The sequence below is a fragment of the Lygodium microphyllum genome, chromosome 21 (assembly GCF_053477565.2).
Source record: "Lygodium microphyllum isolate KBCC chromosome 21, Lygodium_microphyllum_v1.1.10, whole genome shotgun sequence".
Taxonomy (NCBI): Eukaryota; Viridiplantae; Streptophyta; class Polypodiopsida; order Schizaeales; family Lygodiaceae; genus Lygodium; species Lygodium microphyllum.
The window spans coordinates 62,918,465-62,944,982 of NC_141155.1; the positions used below are offsets into that span (position 1 = coordinate 62,918,465).

At 41.1% G+C, this 26,518-nt stretch overlaps 1 protein-coding gene across 2 annotated transcripts; it reads right to left on the minus strand.

Annotated features, from left to right (window-relative positions):
• Positions 1 to 1,910: 1,910 nt before the first annotated feature.
• On the minus strand, positions 1,911 to 26,518 carry LOC148018076 (uncharacterized). 2 transcript variants are annotated; one of them, XM_087661818.1, is made up of 12 exons: positions 26,281 to 26,518; positions 10,388 to 10,443; positions 6,192 to 6,250; positions 5,964 to 6,088; positions 5,758 to 5,849; positions 5,423 to 5,628; positions 5,152 to 5,340; positions 4,828 to 5,040; positions 4,569 to 4,722; positions 3,975 to 4,038; positions 3,617 to 3,697; positions 1,911 to 2,427 (listed from the first exon to the last, which is right to left on the minus strand). In XM_087661818.1, the coding sequence occupies exons 1-12, from the start codon at positions 26,360 to 26,362 to the stop codon at positions 2,351 to 2,353; spliced, it is 1,398 nt and encodes a 465-aa protein (XP_087517944.1). In that variant the 5' UTR covers positions 26,363 to 26,518; the 3' UTR covers positions 1,911 to 2,350. The 2 variants fall into 2 exon arrangements, with proteins under 2 accessions (XP_087517944.1, XP_087517943.1); XM_087661817.1 differs by having other exon boundaries at positions 5,758 to 5,852; positions 26,281 to 26,516.

Here is a 26,518-nt window from a genome sequence, read left to right on the forward strand (position 1 = left end):
GATAAAATTGAAGGGACCATTGGAATCCCCATGCCAACAAGTTACAAGATCTCAAGGGTTACTTTGTGCATGCTAAATATTTGTGTGGAGTCATTGTTTCTTGGTACAGCAAGGGAGGTGATGAAATTACCTTATTCCAACCACAAACCTTGTCAAAAAGATTCATGAAAGTTGTCTAACGATAGATTAATACATGACACTTTTAACAATTAATACAAAAGATCTTACAATCTCCATCATATAAAGAGCAAAACATGTTTCTTAGATGAAAGGACTTGATGGTGCAAAGAGTTGTCAAAATTTGAGTCCTTTCTCCTTCCATTTATCAAAGGATATTGGTGTCAAATGATTACCTAAAGTCCAAACAATGTGCATTTTTGGGACCACTCGGGGACTCCAACCCATGCTATCCAGCTTTAAAATATTCTATAATAGCATTCTAAACACTTTCTAAACGAGCATTTAGGTTAACATGTTATTCAAAATTTGCCACATTCTTTGGCAAAATGGATTCTAGGAGAGGCAATCACTGAATATAGCTAGGATTCAAAGTCTGATTCCATACGAGTTCATATTTGATAAGCCTTCGAGCAATGTCACAAAAAAACAATCGTGCTCCAAACACAAATGAAAAACCATAATGTAGAAATCCCATAAGGGTATTGTTCAAAAGACATATCATTAAGGAGAAACAAGCTCAAACAACATATGATGTCTCTAGAATGCCAAGCTCTTAACATGTGCCAAGTAGTGCCTAAAGTGCTTTCTTATGTCCTGTAAGACTATTGTGACATCTAACCTACACTGGAAAGTCTCTATCTTGATCAAAACTACTTGTAAATGGCATGCATTTTTGAAGAGGCTAGGTTAATTGGATTGGTATATGCAATGCATGCATGTTTGTTGTTTTTACTTATATCCTAGGAGTTTACATCAAATTAATTTAGTTAACAATCTTGTTTCTATGTATATATGCATGTTCTTTTTTCTTTATATATAAGATACCTTTATTTGAGAAAATTTGGCTATGTTTCCTTCATATTCCAGTATTGTTTGCTAAACATAAAATTCTATCCCATGAGTGTGTTATTTTTGTATTACAAGAAGAAAATTACAACTTTGTAGATTATGTAAGTGTGAAATGGAGAGAGAGAGAGAGAGAGAGAGAGAGAGAGAGAGAGTCCTCAAATCCAATGGTCAAGCCATGAGACAAGAATTTAAGATAAGTATGTTCAAGTTGGGGGGCAAGGGGTTGAGGGGGAGAGGGAAGTATAAGCACCCTAATGAGTTTTGTGTAGGAGGATAAAATTTTGCAATGCTACAACCATAATTAAATCACTTGTGCATATGTAAATGAGTACACTTGCTATCATTGATAGCAACGCTTGCAAAAGAAGACTATCTGAAGATTAGATTATATGATCTAGATGTGAAAGTGTCGTTCATATTTCATTGATATCTTTTCCTCTTGCAAAAGTGTATTTCTTTAAAAACTAGCACAAAATGGTGCTATGGATTTGAGACTATTTTATTGTTTTGGATGGTGTTAAGATTGCATGGTGCTTTGATCATTTGACTTTGGTTGCTCTCACGAACATGAATTCTGTGGTGAGTTTTTTTTGCTCTTTTTTTTTCTTTCGACAAGTGTATAATCGCCTACAAAGCTACTAGAGGAATCACCCTTGCTGGCTTTTGAGAGGTGTGTTGAGACATGGCATTGTCTCAATGCCTCATATCACTGTGATGCAAGACACCTGCTGCAGTCCTGGACTCTGTGAAGAAGAGATACACAGTAGACAGTGAGACACTATACAGGTATACCATTGAGAGTATAGAGTCCTCCCATCTATCTACAAACCCAACAAACCATTCTCAGGACAGATTTCTTGAGACGACCGGAGACTATTAAGTAGTTGTATAAGGCTTCCACTAGCCACCCAAAATTTAAAAAAACCTCAAATCTTTTAAGTGTTTTGAATCGTACAAAACCAGAAATAAAATTATTATCTTCAGTGTCCACAACCTGACAAGAACCTGCTTTTGGGAATTGCCCTAGGAAGGGTCTTGGAATCTGAATTGCTGACATTGGATTGGTGACAGCTGAAAGACTCAGCTAATCCTTTGCGCCTTACAAGCATAGCTCATCCTGGAGAAGGGGAAAAACTTTCGATTGATCTTGGCTTTATTACAACCAATCAATATCTTTGGATTGAATACCACGAGATCTATATCGTCTTTCGTGCTCCAAATTCAGTACTGCTATCCCTGAGCTTTCCAATTTTTCTTCAGTACAACTCCAATTGTAATTGAAGTCATTGACATCTAGCATTTGCACTTCTGTGACTCGAGTTTAGAAGCAGCACCCCTCAGGTAACTCAGAGAATCTCTTTGAGATAAATGCAGAATAATGCCCTTTAAGAGCTTCCACTGCAATAACAGCATCATACAGCATTAGTAATACTTTGGCAAAGTTTTGTAATTTTTGATCATTACATTAAATATCTGTCTACAAGATGAAACGATCCTGAAATGGGGAGGCAGAAAAATGTGTGAGTGTAACATTCAAGAAACTCATAACCTATAGAGACATTCACGGTAAAGAGCAGCTACTGCCGCTGTCCACAACTTGAAGCACCATGATCATTGCTGTTCCCTCTCAACGACACTAAGGTATTTCACTAATGCAAATGTGATGGTTGCCCTCACCCCTTTTAGGAATTTGAAAGGGGGTTAAAATGGAACTCTACACATATTCCAGAAGAGGTTTGCTGGCACACTAAAGCCAGCACAGACGTTTTATGGCACCATCAAAGTACCACAAATATCATGACCAGCTAATAGATCTACAAATGTGATCACAACCAGAGGGCCTCTGATAGTGTGCAAATCTTGATTGCTTTCTTTGCTATGCAGTAATAGCCAAGTGTTGTGCAAGTATGTGGGCATGAACTCACATGGAATGCAGGAACTAAGGAACCATTCAGAAGGCATTGATACGGAGTAATAATTAGAACATGTGTTTCAAACCTTTTCAAACATCATACTAGATTTTGTCACCACACCCCAGCAATTCAATGTAAATGGCTTGGTACCAGAAAAATGTTGACTGGTACAGGTCATGTTTAAAGCCTTGCAATATCTTCATCAAACTACACATGCAATGCTAGCATACAGTGATGCAATCTGCATGTGTATTGAGAATATGATACATGCTTGAGGCACTGCCATCTCATGCTTAAGTCCTGCTTGTTCGAACATCCCTTGCCCCTTTTTTCACCCTTTCTCTGCCCTCTCGCACTGAACACATCAAAGTTATGCTCTTATGGTAATGCTACCTGAGGGGCTACCTCCCCCTGCTTGATTAATCATCAAGTCTTGCTTGTCAGCAGCGTGCTGCCCCCCCTTCTCCCCTCCCCCTACCCAGGCACAAAAAACCACACCCCACCCCAAAAAAACATTGCCCTTCTTTGTTTTTGATTTCCATCCTACAGCAGGCTTCCTTTATTGTTGAAATATCACCCTCAGCTCTACTACCTAGTTTATTTTTTACGTAGAAAATGTAGAAAATTAAAATTACTATGCAGACACGCGCTTGCTTTTGACGCTCAGAACTTACCTGCTTCTGCAGATGCTTTTCCTTTGCTTGTTGGTGGCTTCTGTGAGATACTTGCTTCAATTAACTTGAGCAGCTCTTTACCTGGCATGAAGGAACTGTTAAGAGCCTATGAAGCAAGTATTAAAACTTCATTAAACAACGAGTCACTATCTTTTTGCATTAACTGATGTGTTGGCCAGAAAGGAAAGCAGACCTACTATTTCTACTATTGCAAGTTCACAGAGCCAGTACCAACGATATATTAGACAACAAAGAATCTACCTTTGTCCATCAGCCAATGCAATGAGTTTAGAATAGTAAAACAATAATGTTTACAGGCAAAAAGAACCTCGGTCGTATATCAAGGCATATTACACACCTGACATGATTTTCTTGCCCTCACTAGCATTGACCAAGTATGCTGGAGTTTCAGAGCTGGACAGCTGTTAAGAGAAACAGGAATACTTCAGTAATTTGCAGCAAGATTCGAAAAATGTATCATGACAAAATACTTCAAATTCTTTGAATTCCCATATGCTGATCCGGACACACACAATCAAGCTGTGCACTCTACAATTGCAGAAGTATTTTAAAAGATTCATGCACGTTTATGGTATTATAAAAGGTATTAAATTTGCCATGGGAATAGGCGCTTTAATTGTGTTCTTGTGCGTGCTATCATAGGCATATCATGTGAGCTGAATGCTTACTGGTAGTGTTACATGAACAGGAACTAATGCCTAGGAGCACTCCTTCACACATGCTGAATGGTTTACTTCTCTATAGATTAAGTCACTTTCTTTTGTAAAGAAAGTTCTTCTGTAGAAACCCCCGTGTTTGAACTTTGTCACTAAGCCATGTGTGGAGAAAACAAATAAAAGGCGACTTTTGACAACCTTTAAACAGTATTCATACAGTTCTTGTAAAATTACCTGAACCAAGTGCTACTTCACATATACTTGCTACTTCTCACCTTTGCAAGTAACTGCTTGGCCAGGGAAAGAGGGTCTAGAGATGATGAGCCCTCTTGGTACATCGGAGAAAAACATTTCCCATTGTACCCAGCAAGAAAGTGGTAAGTTGCTTGCCCAGGAGAGAGTTGAGACATGCTTGGAAGAACACCAGAGCTACAGTTCATAACATTTAAAAAGAGCCAGAACTAAGAAACCAAAATACAAGTGAATGAAAATAATGAGAATCGTGAACATTCTATCCAGTAGAATAATACGGACCTGTCCACCGTAACAAGGATAACTGAAGAAGGAGCCTTGAAAAGATTTGGTGCTTGCCCATCCGCAGAAGCAAAGAAGGCTGCCAAACCACCAGGAGCACTCCAAGTGGAATTAGCATCTTTTGTGACAGAAGTCTCAAGAATCGTTGGGCAAGCTTGAATGACAGACTCAGGTGCAAAGAGTAATACAGTCGAATCTCCTTTGATGAGTATCCTGTTGAAGCAGGTTGACCAACACATCCATACATGCAAACCCACAAATCGATTAAGCTCTTTCCAGCTTAAGTGTACCATGCAAACATAATAGGGAGGATTCTAGGACAACCTTGCAGATAGGGGAAGGGCTCCTTTTGATAATATAGTAGGCGCAGCAACTGCAGCTAATGCACTTTTCAAAGCGAACACATCATTAAATATTTTGCCACCCAAGATTAATGCAGACTGCTCGTGATCTGCAACAGCAAAGCTACTCTCCACCTTGGATGGAAATCCAAGCTGCTCCAAAGCAGACGAGCTACAACCATGAAAAATTAAAACGAAGGTGTTTTATTTTGCACAAGAACACAGCAAGTAAATCTTACGGACAATTTACTCACCCAAATGCTGAGGCTGCATAAATAGTTAAAGGGAATGCCTCAGCAGAAATGTCACGAACAGGTGCTCGACAGAGAATTTTTTTGATTGCAAGGGCACCAGAAGCATCATCACAAATAGACCTCACTCGCACATCTTCAATAGGAAATGATCCCACAGCCCCATCATGCACAAACAGTTCTGATTTTGAAGACATGTATGATTGTACCTAAACAACCAGCAAGTAAGACTTGAGTAGAGCAGCAGAAAATAGCTCGAATGTGTTAAAAAATCCAAACTGAAACTCTAACTGCATTTTCTAGAGGACAAATTTAGATAAACAGTTCTAGAAAATTACCTGCTTGAGAAGTTTATTGAACTGTGATTTGGTAATACTACTGGCACCCGCAACAGAGTTCCCATGAATAAAAATGCTGGAGGCAGAAATTTCTTCTGCATGGAATAGCAAAATACATCATAACAGCTGTTCAAGCATACAATTGATTCTGTACAAGATGATAATAAAATGGAAGCCATAAAGTTGCTAACAAGAGGATCAGATACCTGAAGCAGTTGCTTGATGCTTGTGCAGCTCTGTGTCTGTCAAGTTTCTGAAGACTTTATCTTTAGGCGGAACACCTTTAGCAGCAAGAGCCCAATTCAATCCATATGAAATGCCAGGATCTACCCTGTGAATTGCAGGTTTTAAACTTTACAGCAACTTTTCTCACAACAGATTAATCATGCTCTTTAAAAGGATCTATAACACTGCTCGGCATTTGCATGAAAAACCTTGGAAACAAAACCGTCTCAGTTTCCACTTCAGCAGTCGCTGCCGCAGCATTTGCATACTACAAAAAGCAAAAACGAAATAAGCATAGACCTCAAACAATTCTTTTAATCATTACATGAACCACAACAAATAAACGAGTTAATTGCAGAATTCACTGAGCTTCTACAGCATACATATAACAAAAGTTGAGAGTGGGCATCAGAGTGTCTTGTACTCAAATGATTCCTGAATAGGCTGCAACAATTTGAAATTTGCTGAGGACTTACGCAAGCAGCAGTATAAGGATGATCAGCAGTCTGAAAACACAGGTATGATGGTAGCAACCAGGATGATTGTAGGCAGCCCTGTTTGGAGCAGAAATGCAGCATCAAACTGGTCTGATTGCTGGTGTAGATGCCCAGAACTGCAAAATGCAGCTGCTGGTGTGCACTAGATGCAATCACCTGCTGTAGACTGACAGCTACTGGATGCGTGGAGCAGCAACCAGTGAAGATCCTCCATTATTTGGCGATGTCCTCCAGAAGGGGGTGTCAACAGTAGTGTGACGAAGAGAAGCTAAGCTGAGGGCTGAGAGTGGTGATAATGATCAGAATAAAGGATGCACAAACACAAGACTCCTATTTATTTTTGGCAATTTTGTGTTAATTGTTTTTTGGGAGTATTTAAAGGAGACCAAATTAGGAATTGATGCACCATAATTACGTCTACGTGCAAACCCTAATATTAGTGGCTCAACATCATCAGCATTCAAAGGGAGGTCTCCCACCTACTAATGAGGAGCTGATCCAAAAACATGCCCCATTCCGAGGTCTCTCAGCTTCATTCAACACAAGCAACCTTATGGCATCCCTCACTGATTCCAACATGTGATGCATGATTCTAGAGTTACCTCTTTTCCAAAGACGTCAAAGAGTCCTTGGAGATCGGCCAAGTTACAACAATAACAAGGGCCTTCCTCAACACTCTCCTACATGAGGAGATTTATGAGGATAAGAGTCCAAGATTCAATATGCTAGGCAAGGAGGATCTATATGGCCTTAAGCTAGCTCCTAGGGCTTGGTATCAACAAGATTGACCGCCTCTCTATGGCCTTAAGCAAGCTCCTAGGGAATGGTATCAACGGATTGACTGCATCTTTCTTTAACATGGCTTCAAGAGATTAGATTATGACCCCAAGCTTTGCTTTCACTTGGAGGGTGGCCAATGTGTTCTCATCATCCTTTATGTGAGTAATTTGACCTTGACCGATAGCTATACGTAGGGGGCGGGACATACGAGGGAGATCCTATGCCAAGAGTTTGATATGATAGCTCTTTGCCTACTTCATTTCTTCCTTGGTCTTGAGGTTTACCAATTACCACATGGCATTTTCATTTGAGATTTACCAATTACCATTGGGCATTTCATTTCTTTGCATCACGTACATTTCCAAGTTACTTATGGAGTTCGGCATATCCACATGCAAAACTAATTTCTTGCCTCATTGACCCAAAGTCCACAAACTTTTGCATGCAGGTGATAAAGCTTTAGCAAATGCATCCTACAATCAAAGCTTAGTTGGGTCTTTGATGTGGCTCATCCAAACATGTCCCAACATCTCTTTTATTGTGGCTCTGTTGTCTTCTTGTATGAGGACCCCCCTTCATGCCCATTGGTGGGCAACTCTCTACCTATTGCCACATCTACACAAGATCCATCCCTATCAAATTTTGTACAAAAGGGAGCCACTCTTTCAAATCAGGGGGATTTAGATTGGACCAATGACATCAAACTTACAAGTCCACCATTGGATATGCTCCTGCCATCCTATCATATCACGAATGCTTGTACCTGCACTAAGGCGGCGGGCGGGCAAGGGGGCGCTGGGGTGGAGTGTGGTCACTATATGTAAACCCTCTAAATCACAATAGGTCAGCCATCCTCCAGCACCATTGCCTCCCCAGACTGCTACCACCTGCCCTCCAGCAACATCTTTCAGCCATCGCCTCCATCGTCCTCTCACCAACAGTATCCCTCAATCCAGCACCCTCACTAACGCACCTCCGCACATGCAGGGGCTGATTGTGCAGCATTGTATCAATTTCACGCTAGAGTGATCCTTCTTACATATCTTGACTCTCTTTCCTCTCTTTGTATTCACAGATCTACTTTTGTGCACTCTCACAATAATGGTTATACTTCTAATAGAGTGCATATAGTTCCCCTTCGGGTCATTTTGTCATATGCCTCAGTCACCATTTGTGAGCCCATGATTCTAGAAAATTTCACCACATCACACACACCACCTGTCCTACTGGTTCATTCGAATCATTGTCACCAACTTCTACCATGCTTGCATTCCCACTACCTTTTAAACTTCCAACCCAAGCCATTACTGCTGCTGTTGTTGCCATCTTGACTCCACAACTATGACACTCCATCAACCAAACAGCATTGCTTTACTACCATGCTCATCTAGATGTTTCTTTGTTCTACTTTTCTTCAGCAGAGTCAAAGACTCTCCGCATCTGAATCTCCTTCCTCATCAGTTAAAATTTTCTCTACATTTAAATGTCCTCATGAGTCCCCTATCTCATTCTCTCATGATGCTTCATTATCAAACAACCTTCTTCAAGTAACCTAATCCCTCCCTCCCTCCCTCCCTGATCACACCCGAGGATCTAGAGGTGTGGCAGTATTATATAGGGATGGGCTCAGCATATAATACAGGTGGTAAATACAAATGAGCTGACATGCTTTCTACCAAGGTTGCATTCCATGCACGTACGGTACATTTCATATGGTACCATATGGTTTGTGCGTGTTCGAACTATACCAAAAAAAAAGGCCATTTGGTGCATTCTTTTTTGAAATTTTGCCCCTCTTTTTTTTTTTGCATATTGCACGTTCAAACTTCTCTTCTTTCACACTCCTCCCTCTTTCATACTCCTTCCTCTTCTCTTCTCTCTCACCTCAGTCCTTATAAAAGGGCAGCCCCCTCCTCCCATCTCACCACACAAATCAGCCTCCATCTTCATCAATCTCCCTCTTTTAAGCTCAACTTTCAAGCCACTGTCTTCTTCAATCACCCTACTCCCCCTCTCCCTCACCTCATCCCTTATAAAAGGACAGTCCCCCTCCCCCCATCTCCCTTTCCCTCACCTTCTCTTCCTCCTATCCCTATCCGTCTCCCTCTTCATGTCCCTCTTCCTCTTCCTCTCTCCCTATCCCTTTCTCACCTTCTCTTCCTCTCCGCTCCCTACCACTCTCCCTCTTCCTCTCTATCCCTCTCCCCCACTCTCACTTTCAACTTTCATTCATATCTATTACACCCTCTCCTTTTCCCAAATCCCTCTTCCTCTCCCTCTCCTCCTTTCTCCTCATTCTTCTCCACAATGCATAGACCCCTTCATGATCTATCTTTAAGTTGCACATTTTATAGTGTAGACTGATTTTATATAAAAGTTTATATGTATTTTTTTAATGAATGTACGAAACAATGTACCTTATTCTTAAAAAATTTGTGTACGTTTCACACCATACATATTCGCATACCGAACACATCGTACTAAACATACGAAACCACCCTGCTTTCTGCAGATCAAGATCCAACAACCAAAGGACGAAGACATATTGCAGCATTGTTATTTTTCTCCATGGACATCTTCCTTCGTCTTTCAGGGGTAGTCACTTTACATGCCACTATACCAGGACATCCAGAGGTACTTCGAGCTAGGAGAGGTGATATTACTGGGTGACTTTAATGCACAGGCTCCAGACCATTGGGCTCCATTCTTTGAGCGAGATGACCCATGTTCAGAGAAATGGAACTCACTGGCACAGAGCTCACCTGGACTTCCCAGGACACACGGCCCTGCACAGCTTATAGAGAATAGCTCCTATCCCCAAGGGCCCTCATGGCTTGGCCATTTACAAACACCTTGCCCGATGGTCTCATTCAGGGGGACTCACTTCTAGCTTAGCGAGAGAAGGACCAGCATGGTGGATTATGTGCTCATTACTAAGCAATCAAATACTCCTTGTCCTCTTTTATCCAAAAAATGTTCAATCATTTCAAAACACACCCACAAAATTGCAAAGCTCACTTACATAGAATAATACATAACACCAAGATTACACCACCTAGATAAAAGTTTCAGCCTCCTTCTATCATCTTCAAACTTGTGAAGTTTCAAATGGGAAGGAAGATTCTGACCTCTCTTGAACCTAAGTAGAACTTTTGTGGCATGCATCCTGCTTGTAGTGGTTCCCCTGCATCAATAAATGCGTAAATAACAAGAACACAATTTGGCAGTAATTGTTCAAACCAAAACACTAATCAAAGTGAAAGTAACTTTAGTGGAAGATCCGGAATACTTGGAACCATAATCAATCTTCCACTTATGATTCACAACTTGTCGAAGAATTTCATGAATGCCACAACAACGAGTCCCTTAGAAACACTTATAAATTCTACAAGACAGCCCATACTGAATATCTTATAGCAGCCGCAACAAGTATGAATTCCTTGAGAAAACCTCCATAAACTATTCAAACACACTTTCTTATGCCCAACAAAAAGAGTCATTCTATAGATTGTTACCTTCCTAATATTTTATGGGATGTAAGACACAATGTAATGCTGTCTTGCTTCTTGAAAAAAGTAGCTACAAACTTGTTCGAGAAAAACAATGGCAAGAAATTAACAATGTTGTTTTCATAGTTTGCAAACTCTGAATTGCTCGTATGTCCAATTTTTTCCCATACAAAGTGGCAAACTAGTCAAGGGTGGGTTATCATTAGTAGCATAGAGACCTGGCATGTCTAGAAGCCAAAATGCAAACATGATTGAACTCTAAAAGCATGTCAACCACATAGCTTGATACTATTCACTCCTTGAGGAGCTAATGGAAAAACTATGAAGCATCCAAGAAACTCCTAGAATTTGAGGGCTGAATCTAAACTCTCCTATTAAGAAATTCAGGATGGAAAAATAGGGGATTGGTGCTCAAAATGTACTAAACTATGCAACCATCTTTATGGTAATTTTGCTACCAAGCAAGTTGTTGAACATAACAATGCAAAGAGAAGGGATGCAAAATCACAATCTATAACTACATGCATGGTCGAGGGAGCCTCGTACAACATTTGAAGCTTCGCCCATATCACTAAAGCAATCCAGCAGGAGGTAACCGCCGGAAGAACTTCTTTAGAGATACTTTGAAGAAGAGTAGAATATGCATGAGTATCATCAAAAAGCACAACTTCTTCATAGTTGTCCTCATCGAAATCACTTGGAAGAGGAGTTGGGCACTCAAGTCACTCAAAAGCTCCAGAAACAATGTACCATAACCACTTCTGCACAAACCATGCTTTCATAACAACACTCCATGTCAGGTAATCAAGGCCGTGTAATTTGCCATCAGAAGAACATCAGGGGGACCTGGAGAGGATAGGAGGAGAAAATAATAGGAAAGAAGAGGAGAGAGAGAGTATAGCCAAAGCACAGCACAGATTAGACTAAATGGAGTTCACATGCAATATTAGACCACAAAATCTACCAAAACTGGGAAGAATCAGCCAAGATAAGACAGATAGATGCTGAAAACCCTATTACGCAAATGCTGCACATGAAAAATGCAAACAAGGAAGCATTAAATGTTGTCATCTACAATAAAAGAAACTCACGAGCCTGAAAACGCAAATGATGCAGATGAAAAGCGCAAACAAGGAAGCATTAAATGTTGTCGTCTACAATAAAAGAAGACAAAAAATCAGTAAAAGTAAGCAGCAATTGTTAAACTAGAATACACTTTACAACTGATTATATCCTTAAAACAGCCCCAAAACACGCTTAATTAATGGAAAACCCTATTCCGCCGGCCTAACACACTTTTGAGCACAATTTTGTTCAAAATCTCAAGACATCGATGACGATAGACTACAAAACTCACCAGGAATGATGTTGGAGTGATGGGGGAGAGATCTATATACTTGGGGATCGCCGATAGCAACGTCACTCCTTACCCTGATCGATCGAATGGTCGCCCAAGCTCTCTCTCTCTCTCTCTCACTCAGCTGGTTGCAAATGAGGATTCCCTTGCCGTTCCAGAACTTATAACCCTACTAGACATTCCCTGGATGCTACAGATCACTCTCCTTGCGATTCCTACACATTCAAATGCGCATTTCCTCCATTTTCCCCCTGTTTTCCCCGAAAACCCTAATTCTTTGGGGCACCCTTCAACATCTATAAATAGATAGGCTACCCACCATTCAGTCTCATTCTTTTTGTGCAGATTTCAACCATCAGCCTTCATCCACATGGTGGTCCACCCTTTGTGATTGCTGCCACTTCTTCTACTACAGTGCCTAGCATCTTCTTCCACAACTGCCGCCCACTGTCTGGCACCTTCCCTCCTACTATGTCTGGCACCATCAACCATCTCCAACCATCAAACTGCATCCTCCTACTTGCATTTGATCCTCATCAGCCAAGCGACACTTGGCAGTGCACCTCCACTCCTTCAAGCGACCTTCTAGAGCTTCCATTTGGCCCTCCCTTTTGCAGGCGATAGTTGGTTGTGATCTCGTCCTCCTACAAATAATTTGCTCACTGCTACATTTACAGCTCTCTAGTGCAGTCACCCTCCTCAAGCATCATCCTTTGTAGTTGCCTCAATCTTCTCACACTCTAGTGATCACGATTGGCATTTGGTGTTTCCTCGCCTTTCACACTCTAACTAGCGGTCACAGCACTTAGGATCCATCTCGAGTGGACATCACTCTTCAACACTCCATTGCTCTACCCTTGGGCATTCTGCACACACTTAATATTCATTTACAACATTCATTCACTTCAGGGTTTTTTCTCTCTGTGCTTGCCTCTGTGTTTGAGTTTGAGTTTTGCATTTGTGTTTTCCATTTAGAGTTTGAGTTCTACTTGTCATTGTCTGAGTCTTTGTGTTTCAGTCGTGGTCATACATGTTGTGTTTCCTCAATGCAAACCCTAGCATATCTTCACATGGTGTCACAGCCAATGCTTTTCTAAAGAGTATCCTACGATGATTGTGGAGGCTAGTCTTTGTGCGAGACTCACACACAACTCGATTTTGATTCATAATGTCCCTGCCACCTTCTTCCAAGAATCCTATGATGCCCTATCAAGCTTCTCCATCGTTGGAGACTCTGAGAAGACATTATGGTCTCGAGGAGGAGGTAGACACACCTTTACCTTTACCATCTTCTTCTCCACATTTCAACCACCTTACAAAGGAGGAGTATAAAGAGTACTTGCACATCACGTACAGTTTGGCTTACACCCCTCCAACGAGTGCTACTACTCCGTCTAGACTGACTGGTGAGACTAGCCACCTCTCTAAACTTGGAGGGACTACAATATTCCGTGCATCTAGTGATCCGTCTTCTCATCACGACCAGGCCTTATGTTAGGCTCGTATAACCCTTTTGAGTCATATGAGCCAAAACCCTCTTCTATTTCTCCTTTTGGTTTGCAAGATTCAAACACGATTCATGTATATCTCTACCATCTGTTTCATTTAAGCAAGTAAACTACACTTCTCAACTCCTTTCCATCCCACCACTTTCTTCTCCACAATAAAAAACCACTCACATCTTCATTCCAAAATCTTACATTAAAATCCACTTCCATACAAAGCACACTAGGGGTTGGATCTTCCATCTCCACTCCTAGTACACTCTCTTTCTCCATCCCACAATCTACCTACCCTCCATTCACTACACCTCATAATGCACCATTAAGGAGAATGCCACCCTTTAACATTGCACCTTCCATGTACCCCACTTTACCACCTCCTGGTGCATCATTAAGGAGAATGCCACCCCTTAACATTGTACCTTCCACATACCCATACTTTATTGTCTCCTTATACACTTTGGGACAGCTGTGATAGGCATCCCCCTCACTACCCCCGGACACAACCCCCCACATAACCTTTCATATGCAAGGATATCCATCCTCTGCTTATGAATTGCCATTCCACATCCCTTAGGTGGCTCCTACACAAGGATTTCCATCCTTTGCTCCATGTTCCCTATCCCTCCACCACCCTGGGCTCCTCATGCGATTACCATGCCTATACTCAGTCCACCCATGCCCACATTTGGAACCACTGTGCACACTTCTCATATGCATTGTGTCACTCTGGAATAACTTCCCCAATATATTCCACTCTCTACCTTACTCCCATTACAAACCTTCTCTATCTCCTAGCACTACCACTCCTACTGCAACAGCCAAGAATGCTTTAATGGATAAGACACGTTTTAATGGGTCGACTTTCACCGCTTGGTCGAACTTTATGCAACAAGTGCTTGAATCCCAAAACTTTGGGACCTCATTATTGGTATTGAGCGTATGTCGAATCCTCAATTAGCTCATCTTGATCACATCCCTCAATGGAGATTCCGCAATGCCATGGCCAAAGTTGAGTTAATGCACGGGTTGCTTCTTGAATTCCACTCTCAATTACAGCAATTTCCCCTCACATTTAAGCATTAGAGTCATCTCTTTGACCACTATGCATTACGAGATCGCACTCAATGTATCAATCTCGATTTTGAGCTTCAAGAGTTTTCCATTAAGGAAGGGGATGATCTGAAAATCAAGTTGGCTGAATATTAGTTGTTACTAGCCAAGTTTGCCATTACTGGCTCCCTAAAGTCAGACGATAATCGAGTCACCTTCTTCTTGAAGAAGTTGCCCGGCAAATACTTCCATTTTGTCCAACACATTATCTCACTATCTAGATTGCTGGCCTTCTACGAGTTTGAGTGTCAATTCTTGCCTTAAGGAAAGGTTGCACAATCAAGTCCACAAAAAGTCCACATGCATCTTGTCATGAATACGAGAAATTTTATTGCTTTGCTTAGCATTGATTAAAAGTTAATCAAGAATGCCAATGGGACTTGCACATGTGAGGTGCTCTCTTCCTCTCTTTCTTTGTTATATTTCCTCTTTTTTCTCTCTCTCGTTCTCTCTTCCTCTTTCTTCCTTCTTCTCCCTCTCTTCTTTCCTCTCTTTCTTTCTCTCTCTCAATGCATCTCATTACAAAGAAAAGCAAACAAAAGAAAAGAAGAAAACACAAGAACAAAGCAAGAAGAGGCAATATACCTACCACAAAGGCCCGAGGATGGATTCTTCGCCTTCTCTTCATGGCATCCCTTCTTTCTCCCTCGTGTACTTCTCCCTCTTCTTTACATATGGCGGCGACAGCGGTGGTGAGAAGCTCTCCTTCTCTCTCTTTCCCTCTTCCTCTCCCTCTCCCTCTCAAGGCGACGATCTCTCTCGCTCTCTCTTGAAAAGCAACCCAATGTCCTTCTAGTGCAAGTACAGGTGACAACATACAAGAGCGTGCAGCAGTTTTTCTAGAGGTTCTAGGTTATAGGTGATAGCTCCCATGGCTGTTTGAACAAGGCAACAACAGTTTTTTTAGCGTTTCAATAAAACTCTGAAATTTCTCTCTCTACAATATTCTCTCTCATCACCCAATCATCTCTTAAGTTATTTTAACAAACTCTATCCATTTAAGCCATCGGAGGTAGACATATTGGAAAATCTTTGATGTAAATCCTAATTTACAGTAGAAATTAGGATTTGTGTCACAACTCTATAGAAACAGAATTTGTATCATTTTTCATTAATTTGTCTATATAATGATTTATTAAATTTATTTCCTTTGCACTAATTAGATATTAAAAAAAATGCATTGAAGCTGGCCACTGATGAGTGATCACAGGTTATGGTGGACCCACGCGGTGGGTTAGAGAAAAGATAGTTCACACTTCCACCTATATGGCCCGCTTGGGTGCCTGTGACCAGAACTCACGCATATCAGGGTCCGACTCGCACACAAAAAGATTGATGCCTTGAAGTGTGGGCTAGATCCACCAGAACAGACAGTTACAATCAACAAGATGGCATGATCATGAAATGCTTGTATAATGTGCATGTGTGGGCTGAAAGCTTGAAATGCACATTTCTTTGCATAGGAAAGTCACATGAAGATTCGGATACCATTTTGCGATGTACACGGAAAAAGCTTTCATATGACATCCATATTGGGGGGTCCCTAAATTTTAGGAGATCCCTAAATTTTAGGAGGTCCCTAAATTTTAGGAGCCTCGAATTAGCCTAAAAATGCTAGTCCTAAAAAATAGGGATGTCATTCTAAAAATAGTAAGTTCTGTACTCTGACTGTGCTTACTAAATTTGGTTGTTTCTATTCTTGACAGTATTCAACCCAAAAAGGAAGGCCATAGAGAAGAGACAAGTGTCAAGACACTTGTCACACAAGTTCCAAGTGTCCCACCACTTGTCACTTCTCATGACATGTGGCTGGACACTTGTCTTGTGCTACTCCACTTTCCCCTTTTGTACTAGCTCTTCCCTCTTCTATAAATAAGAGCTCGTTTTTCTTCATTCAGCATTATTTTTCTTTGCTGTAAACTCATGTACAGCACCCACAAATAGCCAGAAACTGGCCCCATCCATCCCCATCATCATCCCCCACTTCTCCATTATCAAATTCCTCCATATTCCCTCTTCTATCACTGCTGTTTTACAGGACAGCAAGCCTGTAAACTCATTACAGCACCTCCTTCTCAAGCTCTTTCTTCCATTTTAGCAACAAGAAGCAAGCCCTATCCATGTACTACTGTTCAACGATGGAGAAAGGCTGATTTCCCCTCTTTCTTCTCTCATACTGTAAAGAAATCAGTTCTTATCATTGCATAATAGATAATGCATGTGTGTTTGTACATCTTTGCATGATTTTGTGAGAGTGAGAATTACTTCTTCTCACTCTCAGGTTGATCGTAACTGAGCTCTTCCCTAAGGGACTTGGGTTGAGCAGAAATACATTCCTTCGGGGGGGGGTTGCCCATCTTCAACCCTCAGTCTTGTCTCCATTACTTTTACATTTTCATGGCTGTAATTTTGTGAGTAATTTTCATTTTCAGCTTTAAGTGTTCATTCTCTTTTATATTAAATCTCGAAAACAAGCGAATATCATAATTGTTAAGCATACTACGTTGTTCGGGGCGTTTACAATTTGACAACCACCTTGGGATATGTGTCTAAAATTGAGGTAGCTAAAATTAAGGAATTTCAGGGCAATTCAAGAGGCTAGCCAACCAATATCAGATTTAGGGCTGAATTTGTCTTTCAAAGAGTAGGGTGAAGGCCAATCCCTAAGCAAACCAAGGGGCAATTGGTTAAAAGGCTTGCTGGCCATTTATGACAGTAAGGGACATTTGGATTATCGGAGGTCAGAGGATCTCAGTTGTACTCTATCCATTTGCAATAAAAAGTAAAGAACTATCACAAGGGGTGCCAAATTTGGAGCTGACAAGCTATCTGTTGTCCAATATTAAAGTGGTAAAGTTTGCATTTTCAATTTATGTGAATTTTATACTCATTGTAAATACTGTTAAATCGGGTTAGTATCGCCCTCCGCAAAAGGAAGGTTGGTTTCATGGTTCCATCATCGAGATACCATCAATTCCCTTAAATTGGTGGGCCCGAGGTACTTGATTGAAGGTCAAAAGCTTTGCTTTAGTGTTGATATTATATTCAACTGAGCATTACAACAAGAATGTTTTCAAATAGTGAGATAGAATCAAGCAACAATGATACTTCTCAATTTGAAAATTCACAAAGTGTTGGGAAAAATATAATGACTGATCTTGGGCAAGGTGCATAGCATGGACAGCAAGCTGATAATGTTGGTTTAGACCAAAATGTGGGTCCTTCTAGGCCTATAAAAGCTGATGATTAGTAAGAGGAAGAGGAATTTGATGACCAATTTAAAGATCAATTCAAAACAGCAATTGAAATTTATGTAATTGGCAAATGATACTTACTTCATGCGCTTTTTGTACCCTTTAAAAGAGGGTAGCAAAGGCAAGAAGAGGAAATCATCTTCAAGAGCTTCAATACAGCTATTGAGCTCCAAGGGCACGAGGATCGAGACACGCAATGCTTACTAGCAACACAGAGAGTGAGAGAGATAGAATGCAGAGTTGTGAGGAGAGTGAACACGATTTGTGGGTACAATGATGAGTATGTACCTCTTTAGGTTTTAAGATAGATATATATATGAAAGTACAAGTGCTAAGGGTGTATTCACACCCAAGCACATTTAAAAGGTATGAGGGTCTTTATTCCCAACAACCTTTCATCTAAAGGCAATGTGCCTTAAGAGGAGAAAAGGATCAGCTAAGTCAAGATATGTACAAAGCTGAAATACACATATCCATCCAACTCCCATCATCTGTCGACAATGAGCAAACCGCTCTGCTGGAAGACCCTTCATGAGAAGATCTACAGGATTATCATCTGTATGCACTTTGTTAAGCTCAATGCTCTTGATTTCAAATACATCTCTAATGAAGTGGTACTTCACCTATATGTGCTTCATCTTTGCATGAAAGACGGAATTCCGTGCTAGCATGATAGCACTCTGACTATCACAATGGAAAACATGCAACTCTATAATGCCAAGCTCTCCCACCAGACATGAAAGCCATAAAGCCTCCTTGCATACCTCAGTGGCAGCCACATACTCTGTCTCTGTAGTAGACAATGCAACACACTTTTGTAGCTTGGAGATCCAAGAGACTACTCCTCCTATGAAGGTAAACACATACCCAAAAGTGGACTTTCTGCAATCCGCATGACCAGTATAGTCTGCATCCGTAAAGCCAACAACAGTTCTCTTCTGCTTTCCAAAGCAAATACACAACTCCTTTGTGCCTTTGAGATATCTCATAATACCTTTCACTACTCCCAATGCTTTCTACCATGGTTTGCCATATATCTGGTAACCACTCCCACAGCAAAGGCAATATCAGGATGTATAGCAACCATAGCATACATCAAACTACCAACACCTGAAGCATATGGTATCTTAGCCATTTAAAACCTTCTCATCATCAGATGTAGGGCTGTCCTCTGCACTAAGTTTCACATATAGAGGCAATGGAACCCCAATTATTTTCCCCCCCTCCATATTGAAACGGTGCAAACCTTAGAGATATACTCTTGCTGAGATAGATAGAGTAATCCTTTCGACCTATCTCTGAGTATTCGCATGCCAAGAATGTGATTTGCATCACCAAGATCCTTCATGTCAAAGCTGCCATGAAGACTTTGCTTCAGTGAGTCCAAGGCATGAGTATCCCTGCCAGCAATTAGCATGTCATCAACATACAGAACCAAGATAATCAAGCTGTCATCCGCTGCCTTCTTGGTGTACAAGCAGTGATCCACTTGACTTCTATGGAAACCTTGAGATTGCATAAATGTATCAAACTTATTATACCATTCTCTTGGTGCTTGTTTTAGCCCATTTAAACTCCTTTTAAATTTACATATCATCTTCTCTTTTCCTTTTTCCACAAACCCTTCAAGCTGCTGCATATATATGTCTTCATGCAAATCACCATGTAAGAATGCAGTCTTCATATCCATCTGTATGGCTCCATATCTTCAGCTGCAACCAAGCCCAAAAAGGTTCTCAATATAGTCATCTTGACACCAAGAGAGAAAATCTCATCAAAGTCAATTCCATGTTTCAGCTTATACCTCTTCGCAACCAATCTTGCTTTGTACTTTGGTAAGGAACCAAAAGTGGCCTTCATCTTGTAAACCCATTTGCATGGAAGTGTTTTCTTCCCTTTAGGCAACTGCACCAAGTCCCAAGTGCCATTTTTCTCAAGAGATTCTATTTCTGACAACATGGCTTTATACCATTTCTTGTTGTCCTATCTGTCCATTGCCTCCTTGAAGCAAGACGGTTCACCAGAGTCCGCCAACATGACATAATCGACCACATTGTTTGCACTAGGAATGAATCTATCAAGGTATCTAGTAACCCTGGATGATCTCCTAACCCAATGATCATTGTTTGCTGGCTATTGAGCATTTTCAGCTTGCTGTCCTGCCATTTCAGCCTGCAAATCAGCATTAACAGCTTGTTGTCCTGGCTGTTCCTGCATATGTAGTGGCTCATTATCATGGGCAATAGCTGGCTAATCATTTCCAGCATTATTTTCTGCATTTACAGGTTCACTTACAGCAGGTATTTGTTACTGTTGTTGGGAATAAAGGCCCTCGATCCTTTTCAATGTGCTCGGGTGTGAACACACCCTTAGCACCTGTACTTTCATATATGTATGTATGTATGTATGTATGTATGTAGATATATAGATATATAGATATATATATATGTATATATATGTATATGTATATGTATATATATATAAAAACCTAAAGTGGTACACTCGTCATTGTACCCAAAAAAATCGTGTTCACTCTCCCGACTACTCTGCTCTCTCTCACTCCCACTCTCTCTGCAACTAGCAAGGTGTCACGAGGACGTGAAAATTTGATGCTTTGCTTATGTTTAATTGACATTTGATTAAAGGATTAATCAAATGTGCAATTAAAAGATACACATGTGTTTCATATGTGAGATGCAAGCTACTTTTTCACAGTTGAAGGCTGAAGGACCCTGTGAAAAAGATGGGTGCCAAAGGTGAAAGTTGTAACAAGTTACATTTGTTAGATTCTAGGTGAATTTTGGTGTCAATTTGCCCCTAGGGCCATTAATTGGCCATTAAGTGTCAGTGGTGACACTAGGGACTAGGCATTAATTAATGGATTAAGGCTTGTCCAAGGGTCAATTAATGCATAGGACCACTTTGGGTTGCAAATGGCCTAGCCAATTAATTTTTGGATGGGCAAGGTCAATTTTTTGGGCATGGATTAAGGGCTAAATTAATTTTCAGAATTAATTAATTCTGAAAATTAATTAAATGGCTGGAAATTGCTGAAAATGGATTAAGAAAGTTTGCACTTGGCAAAACTTTCCCATGCAAGTTGGGGGAAGGCTAAATAGGGCTGAAGGGAGAGGGAAATCTCGTTTTTTCATTTTGGAGCTGTTGGAAAGAGGTGTTGGATTGTTGTTGCCAGCTTTTGGGGCCATTTCCTAGCCATTGGAGACCATTTTGGTGATGGAGATTGCATATTCTTGACCTTGGGAAGCTAGCAATTGCTGCTGATGCACTTTCTCCTGAAGATCACAGTCTCTGATGCTCCTATTGTTGTTGGTGCATCCATTTGGGGCTGATTCAGTAGGGTAGCAACTCATTTTGATCAGTTCTTCGCGACAAATCTCAAAATTTTCTCTCTTTACAGCATTCTCTCATCTCCTTCAGCCTATGCTCAGCCATTCTCAGTAATTCTCAGCCATTTGGAGGAGATTTCAGCCATTTTTGGTGGGCTAATCTGTAATTTCTGCAGTAAACCCTAATTTACAGCAGAAATTAGGGTTTAGCAGCCACCTTGGGATCCGTGCCAAAGATTGAATGCTCAAGGGACTGAAATCAGCAACTGATAATTGAAGCTTATCGAAGGATTTCAGGATCCAGCCCATCCCGAATTGATTTGGGGCAGCATTTGGCCAGCCAAAGGTCAAATCGGAGAAGAAGTCCTAGGTGAATCAAGGGGCAAATGACCCAAAAGGATTGCTGGTTACTTATGATAGCAAGAGCAATTGGTTAGTAGGAGGAGATTGAAGAATCTCGAGTTGTACTCCTTCTAATTGAATGAAAGCTAAAGAAATATCGCAAGGGGCGCCAATTTTGGTGCCAACAAGGAGTCTATTGTCCAAGAATGTTATGGTAAAGCGTGTATTTCATTTTATGTGCATTTATTTATTGTTGTAATTAACTCTTAAATCAGGTTATCACCACCCATTCCAAGAAGGAAGGCTGGTTTCACAAGGACTGAGTGTCTCGATCGTCGCGCTCCCCATCACTACAAACTGGTATCAAAGTTCAGATTTCACAAGCTTCCTGAGACCGCATCACAAGCTGCTCGAGCCACTAGGCTCATTCAGCCCAGGTTGTGATGAAGACCAGCAATTGGGCGACAGGGCAACAATCAGGTGACCAACAGGCGTGTGTGGCAATGGTGCAACGGGCTGGACGAGCACGCAACGGCCTGACGACCAGGCAACAACCAGTCGAGCACGGGAGCAGGTGTGCAACATCGTGCAATGGGGTGTTGACCAGCGTGGCAGTTGACAAACAACGAATGTTGACAACGGCAGCCAGACGCACGATGGACGGGACCAGTAGGGCGCGCGACGGTCCGGACCCGCGAGGCGAGGACAATCCTAACAGGTCAACAAATCTATCATCCAAAAACTTTATTTTCTTCAAAAATCTTTTTTCAAACTCCTTCTAACTAGGATTCGCAGGCGCAAGCACAAAAGGTTAGATTTGTGCAATCTTGACCAAGAAATTTGGGGCTTCTCTAGACTGAGTACTGTTCATGCAAAATTGAGGCATCTGTGTCAAAAATTGCAGACACTGTGTGCATTTGAATTGGGGATTTCGCCAAAATTATTGAAATTTTGCTCATCTGAGTGAAATTTCTCAACATTGGACCCATAAAATTTGGGGCTTTTATCGTATTGGTGAAATTCTATTCAGCTGAGTCAAATTGGCTGACATTGGTGCACATTTGGACCCGAAAAATTTGGGGCTTTTGACCGTGGGCGTCAAATTTTATGCCCGTGGGTACATGTACAACAAAAATTGCAACTAAAATTTGGGATTTCTCATGTAAAGTAATGTATTTGCCCTTGGAACTGTAATCAGTTGTGCAATGCTATAGCACATGGTTTGGTGCTTCTGAGAATTTACTTACAAATTTGAAATTCCTGCTTCTACGTGGTCATTTATTGCTGGTTGGTACTTGTTTGTACCTTGGTCACTTGTGTGAATGTTCGAGCCTACATTTACTAAATTTCTGGTCACATTTGGGCTGAAAATCATGGCTGGCAGCAATGACAGCAATAATCTCATGCGCATAAAGAAGCTTGAAGGAGCACATAACTTTGTAGTTTGACAAAAACACTGCTACAATATCTTGTTGCAAAAGAAGCGGGCAAAGCCGATTAAAAAAAAAGGGGTAAAACCCGCAAATATGGAACGGGACGATTGGGATGAGTTAAATGAGCTTGCATACTCAACCATCGAGCTATCGATTTCTGATGCCTTGCTATTTAACATTGAAGGTTTGGATTCTATATTTGCTATTTGGACTCCACCAGAAGGACAGTATGCGCAGAAGAGTGCTGCAAGCAAAGTATATTGACTAAAAAAGCTTATGGATTTGCGTATGAAAGAGGGTATAGCAATGTCTACTCACTTGAGTGAGTTTAACTTCATTTTCAGCTAGCTAGTTGCCTTGAAGTTCTTGATTGATGAAGAATTTAAGGCTACATTCTTGCTTTGCACTCTTCCAGAGAGTTGGGATACATTCATGACTACTATGAGCAATCTAATGCGATTCTTTTGTATGCTGATGTAGAGAGTGCTCTACTCATGGAAGAAATGAATCGGTAGAACAATGCACCCAATAAGTCTTCCAGTGCTTTGCATACTAGGGGCAAATCACAGCACAAAGACAAATCTGATAGCAAGGGACGTAGTAAATCACGTGGCAAAGACGTTGAATGTCATCATTGTGGCAAGAAGGGTCACTTTAAACGTGACTGCTGCAGATGGAAGAAAGAAAAGGAAAGGGCAAGAAAACAGATGATAGCAAGGAAGAGAAGAAAGAGAGTCAACCTAAAAAGAGCAATGTCAAAATTGAAGAGGTGAATGTAGTCACTCATGAAAGTGATAGTAGAAATGATATACACTTTGTCTCTTCACACTTTAGTGCATATGTTTTACTTGCAGATACAGATGATGGCATGCATACCTGGATTCTCGATTTAGGTGCCTTCTTTCATGTCACCCCTCATCGTGAGTGGTTCTCTGCCTATACAGGGGGTCGACATGGTGTTGTCCATCTTGGGGACAACTATGCATGTGACATTGCAGATATTGGCAATGTGCAGTTGCAGTTTCAGCATGGTTCTGTCTTCACACTTCAGCATGTACAGCATGTACCTCAGCTCAAGAAGAGCTTGATTAGCATAGGGCAACTAGATGATGATGGATTTCATACCACCTCTGGTGATGGTAAATGAAAGATCTATAAGGGATCTAGAGTGATTGCCAAAGGTTGTAAAAATGATACCTTGTATCCTCTCCATGTATCTAGTATGAGTGATCATGTTGTTGCCGTGACTGAGCAACCAAGTGTTTCTTTGTGGCGTGGCCGGTTGGGACACATGAGTTAAATTGGAATGAAAGTGCTCTCTCATTTGGGTTACTTGCCTTGTCTTCATTATACTAATTTTGAGCATTGTGATCATTGTGTTTATGGTAAACATGCACAGACGTCTCATAAAAAGTCTCTCTCGCTAAAATCTTCTTCTCTAGAGTTAGTACATTGCGATGTATGTCAAATACCAAGGTTATCTTTAGGGGAAAAGAAATATTTTGTCACCTTTGTCGATGATGCTACACGAAAGGTATGGGTTTATCCTATTCGTAGCAAGGATAAAGTGCTTGACAAGTTTAAAATTTTATTAGCATTGGTTGAAAATCAAACTGATAAGACACTTAAGTGTCTTCGCTTTGACAATGGTGGGGAATATGTGTCGAAGGCCTTTCAGGCATTTTGTGACAGCAAAGGGATAAAGAGAGAGCTCACTGCCTCTCATAATCCATCCCAAAAAGGCGTTGCAAAGCGTATGAATCGAACCATACAGGATAAGGTCCGTACAATGTTGTCTCATGATGCATCACCCCATGGTTTTTAGGCAGAGGCTGTTATGACAATTGTACACTTGATTAATCAGTCACCAAACACTGATATGTATGTTATTTGTTTTGACAGAGGAGGCAACTCAGCCTCAATCTAAGTTAGACAAGGACACGAGCTCTGATATGTATGTTATTTGTTTTGGCAATGAACATGCTCTGTTTTACGATCTACAAGCCAACCATCCCCAAAAAAAACAAAACAAAAGTTCACAGTGGTTTCTATATCACTTTCGTAGGTCATGGTAGGCATCAAGACACCTAAGGTGTGTCCTTTGTCCAATACCTTGGTCCCTCTAAGGGTGGCCCTTTATGTTAGCAGTCATGTTAGTCATACACTATCATCTCCTACCTTTGAGCCTCAATCTAAGTTAGACAAGAACATGAGCTCTGATATGTATGTTATTTGTTTTGACAGAGGAGGCAACTCAGCCTCAATCTAAGTTAGACAAGGACACGGGCTCTGATATGTATGTTATTTGTTTTGGCAATGAACATGCTCTGTTTTACGATCTACAAGCCAACCATCCCCAGAAAAAACAAAACAAAAGTTCACAGTGGTTTCTATATCACTTTCGTAGGTCATGGTAGGCATCAAGACACCTAAGGTGTGTCCTTTGTCCAATACCTTGGTCCATCTAAGGGTGGCCCTTTATGTTAGCAGTCATGTTTGTCATGCACTATTATCTCCTACCTTTGAGCCTCAATCTAAGTTAGATAAGGACACGAGCTCTGATATGTATGTTATTTGTTTTGACAGAGGAGGCAACTCAGCCTAGAGCATGCATTTCTTTCTCGGTTGGTTTAGGTGTGTTCAAACTGGCTGGTTATTTTCCAGCTCAGTGCATTTCTTTTCCAGTAGTTTTTTGGCTATGTTCACACCACAAGATGAAGGCAACCAGAATTTTTATTGGTGACTGAATTTCCTACAGCATTTATTGAAGGTCAGCCAGCATTTATGGCCTCTTTTTTAAGCATTCGGCTAGTTTTGGGGATTTTTTGCTATATAGCCCACGGTCAGTGCCTCCAATATGATAGATCGAAGAGTGAAACCTGAACTAGTCAAGATTGGTCCCAGCGCTCTCTCTCTCTCTCTCTCTCTCTCTCTCTCTCTCTCTAAATGTGTGTGTGTGTGTGTGTTCCTTCCTTTCTTTCTCCCTGCCTGCACAAATACTTGGCAATCTGTCTGTCAACTAAACAGCATTGTATTTGGAACATGATATCTCGAATCGAATGTTCTTTCACAATTCAAACCACAATCTATCCAGGATCTAGACGAAGGGATACGAATGTCCAGGAAAGGTATTAGGGTTAGGGTAACGGTGCAGAAAAGCTTACCGTGGCTTCTGAGCCTGGCGCCTAGGGCCGCAACGTATCGCTGCGAAGCCGGTGGGAATGCTTTAGACAGAAGCTTCGCCATAGCGGTCCCTCCCGAACAGTAAGGAGGAGATCACCGGTGATCAGAGACTACGTTCGAAGGTTTGCTGAAATTGATCTAATAATTAAAGTGTTAAAAATAATGCTAAACGCCAATGGGATGGGAATGCGTAGGTGCGTGAGTTGAAACCTTGGATAT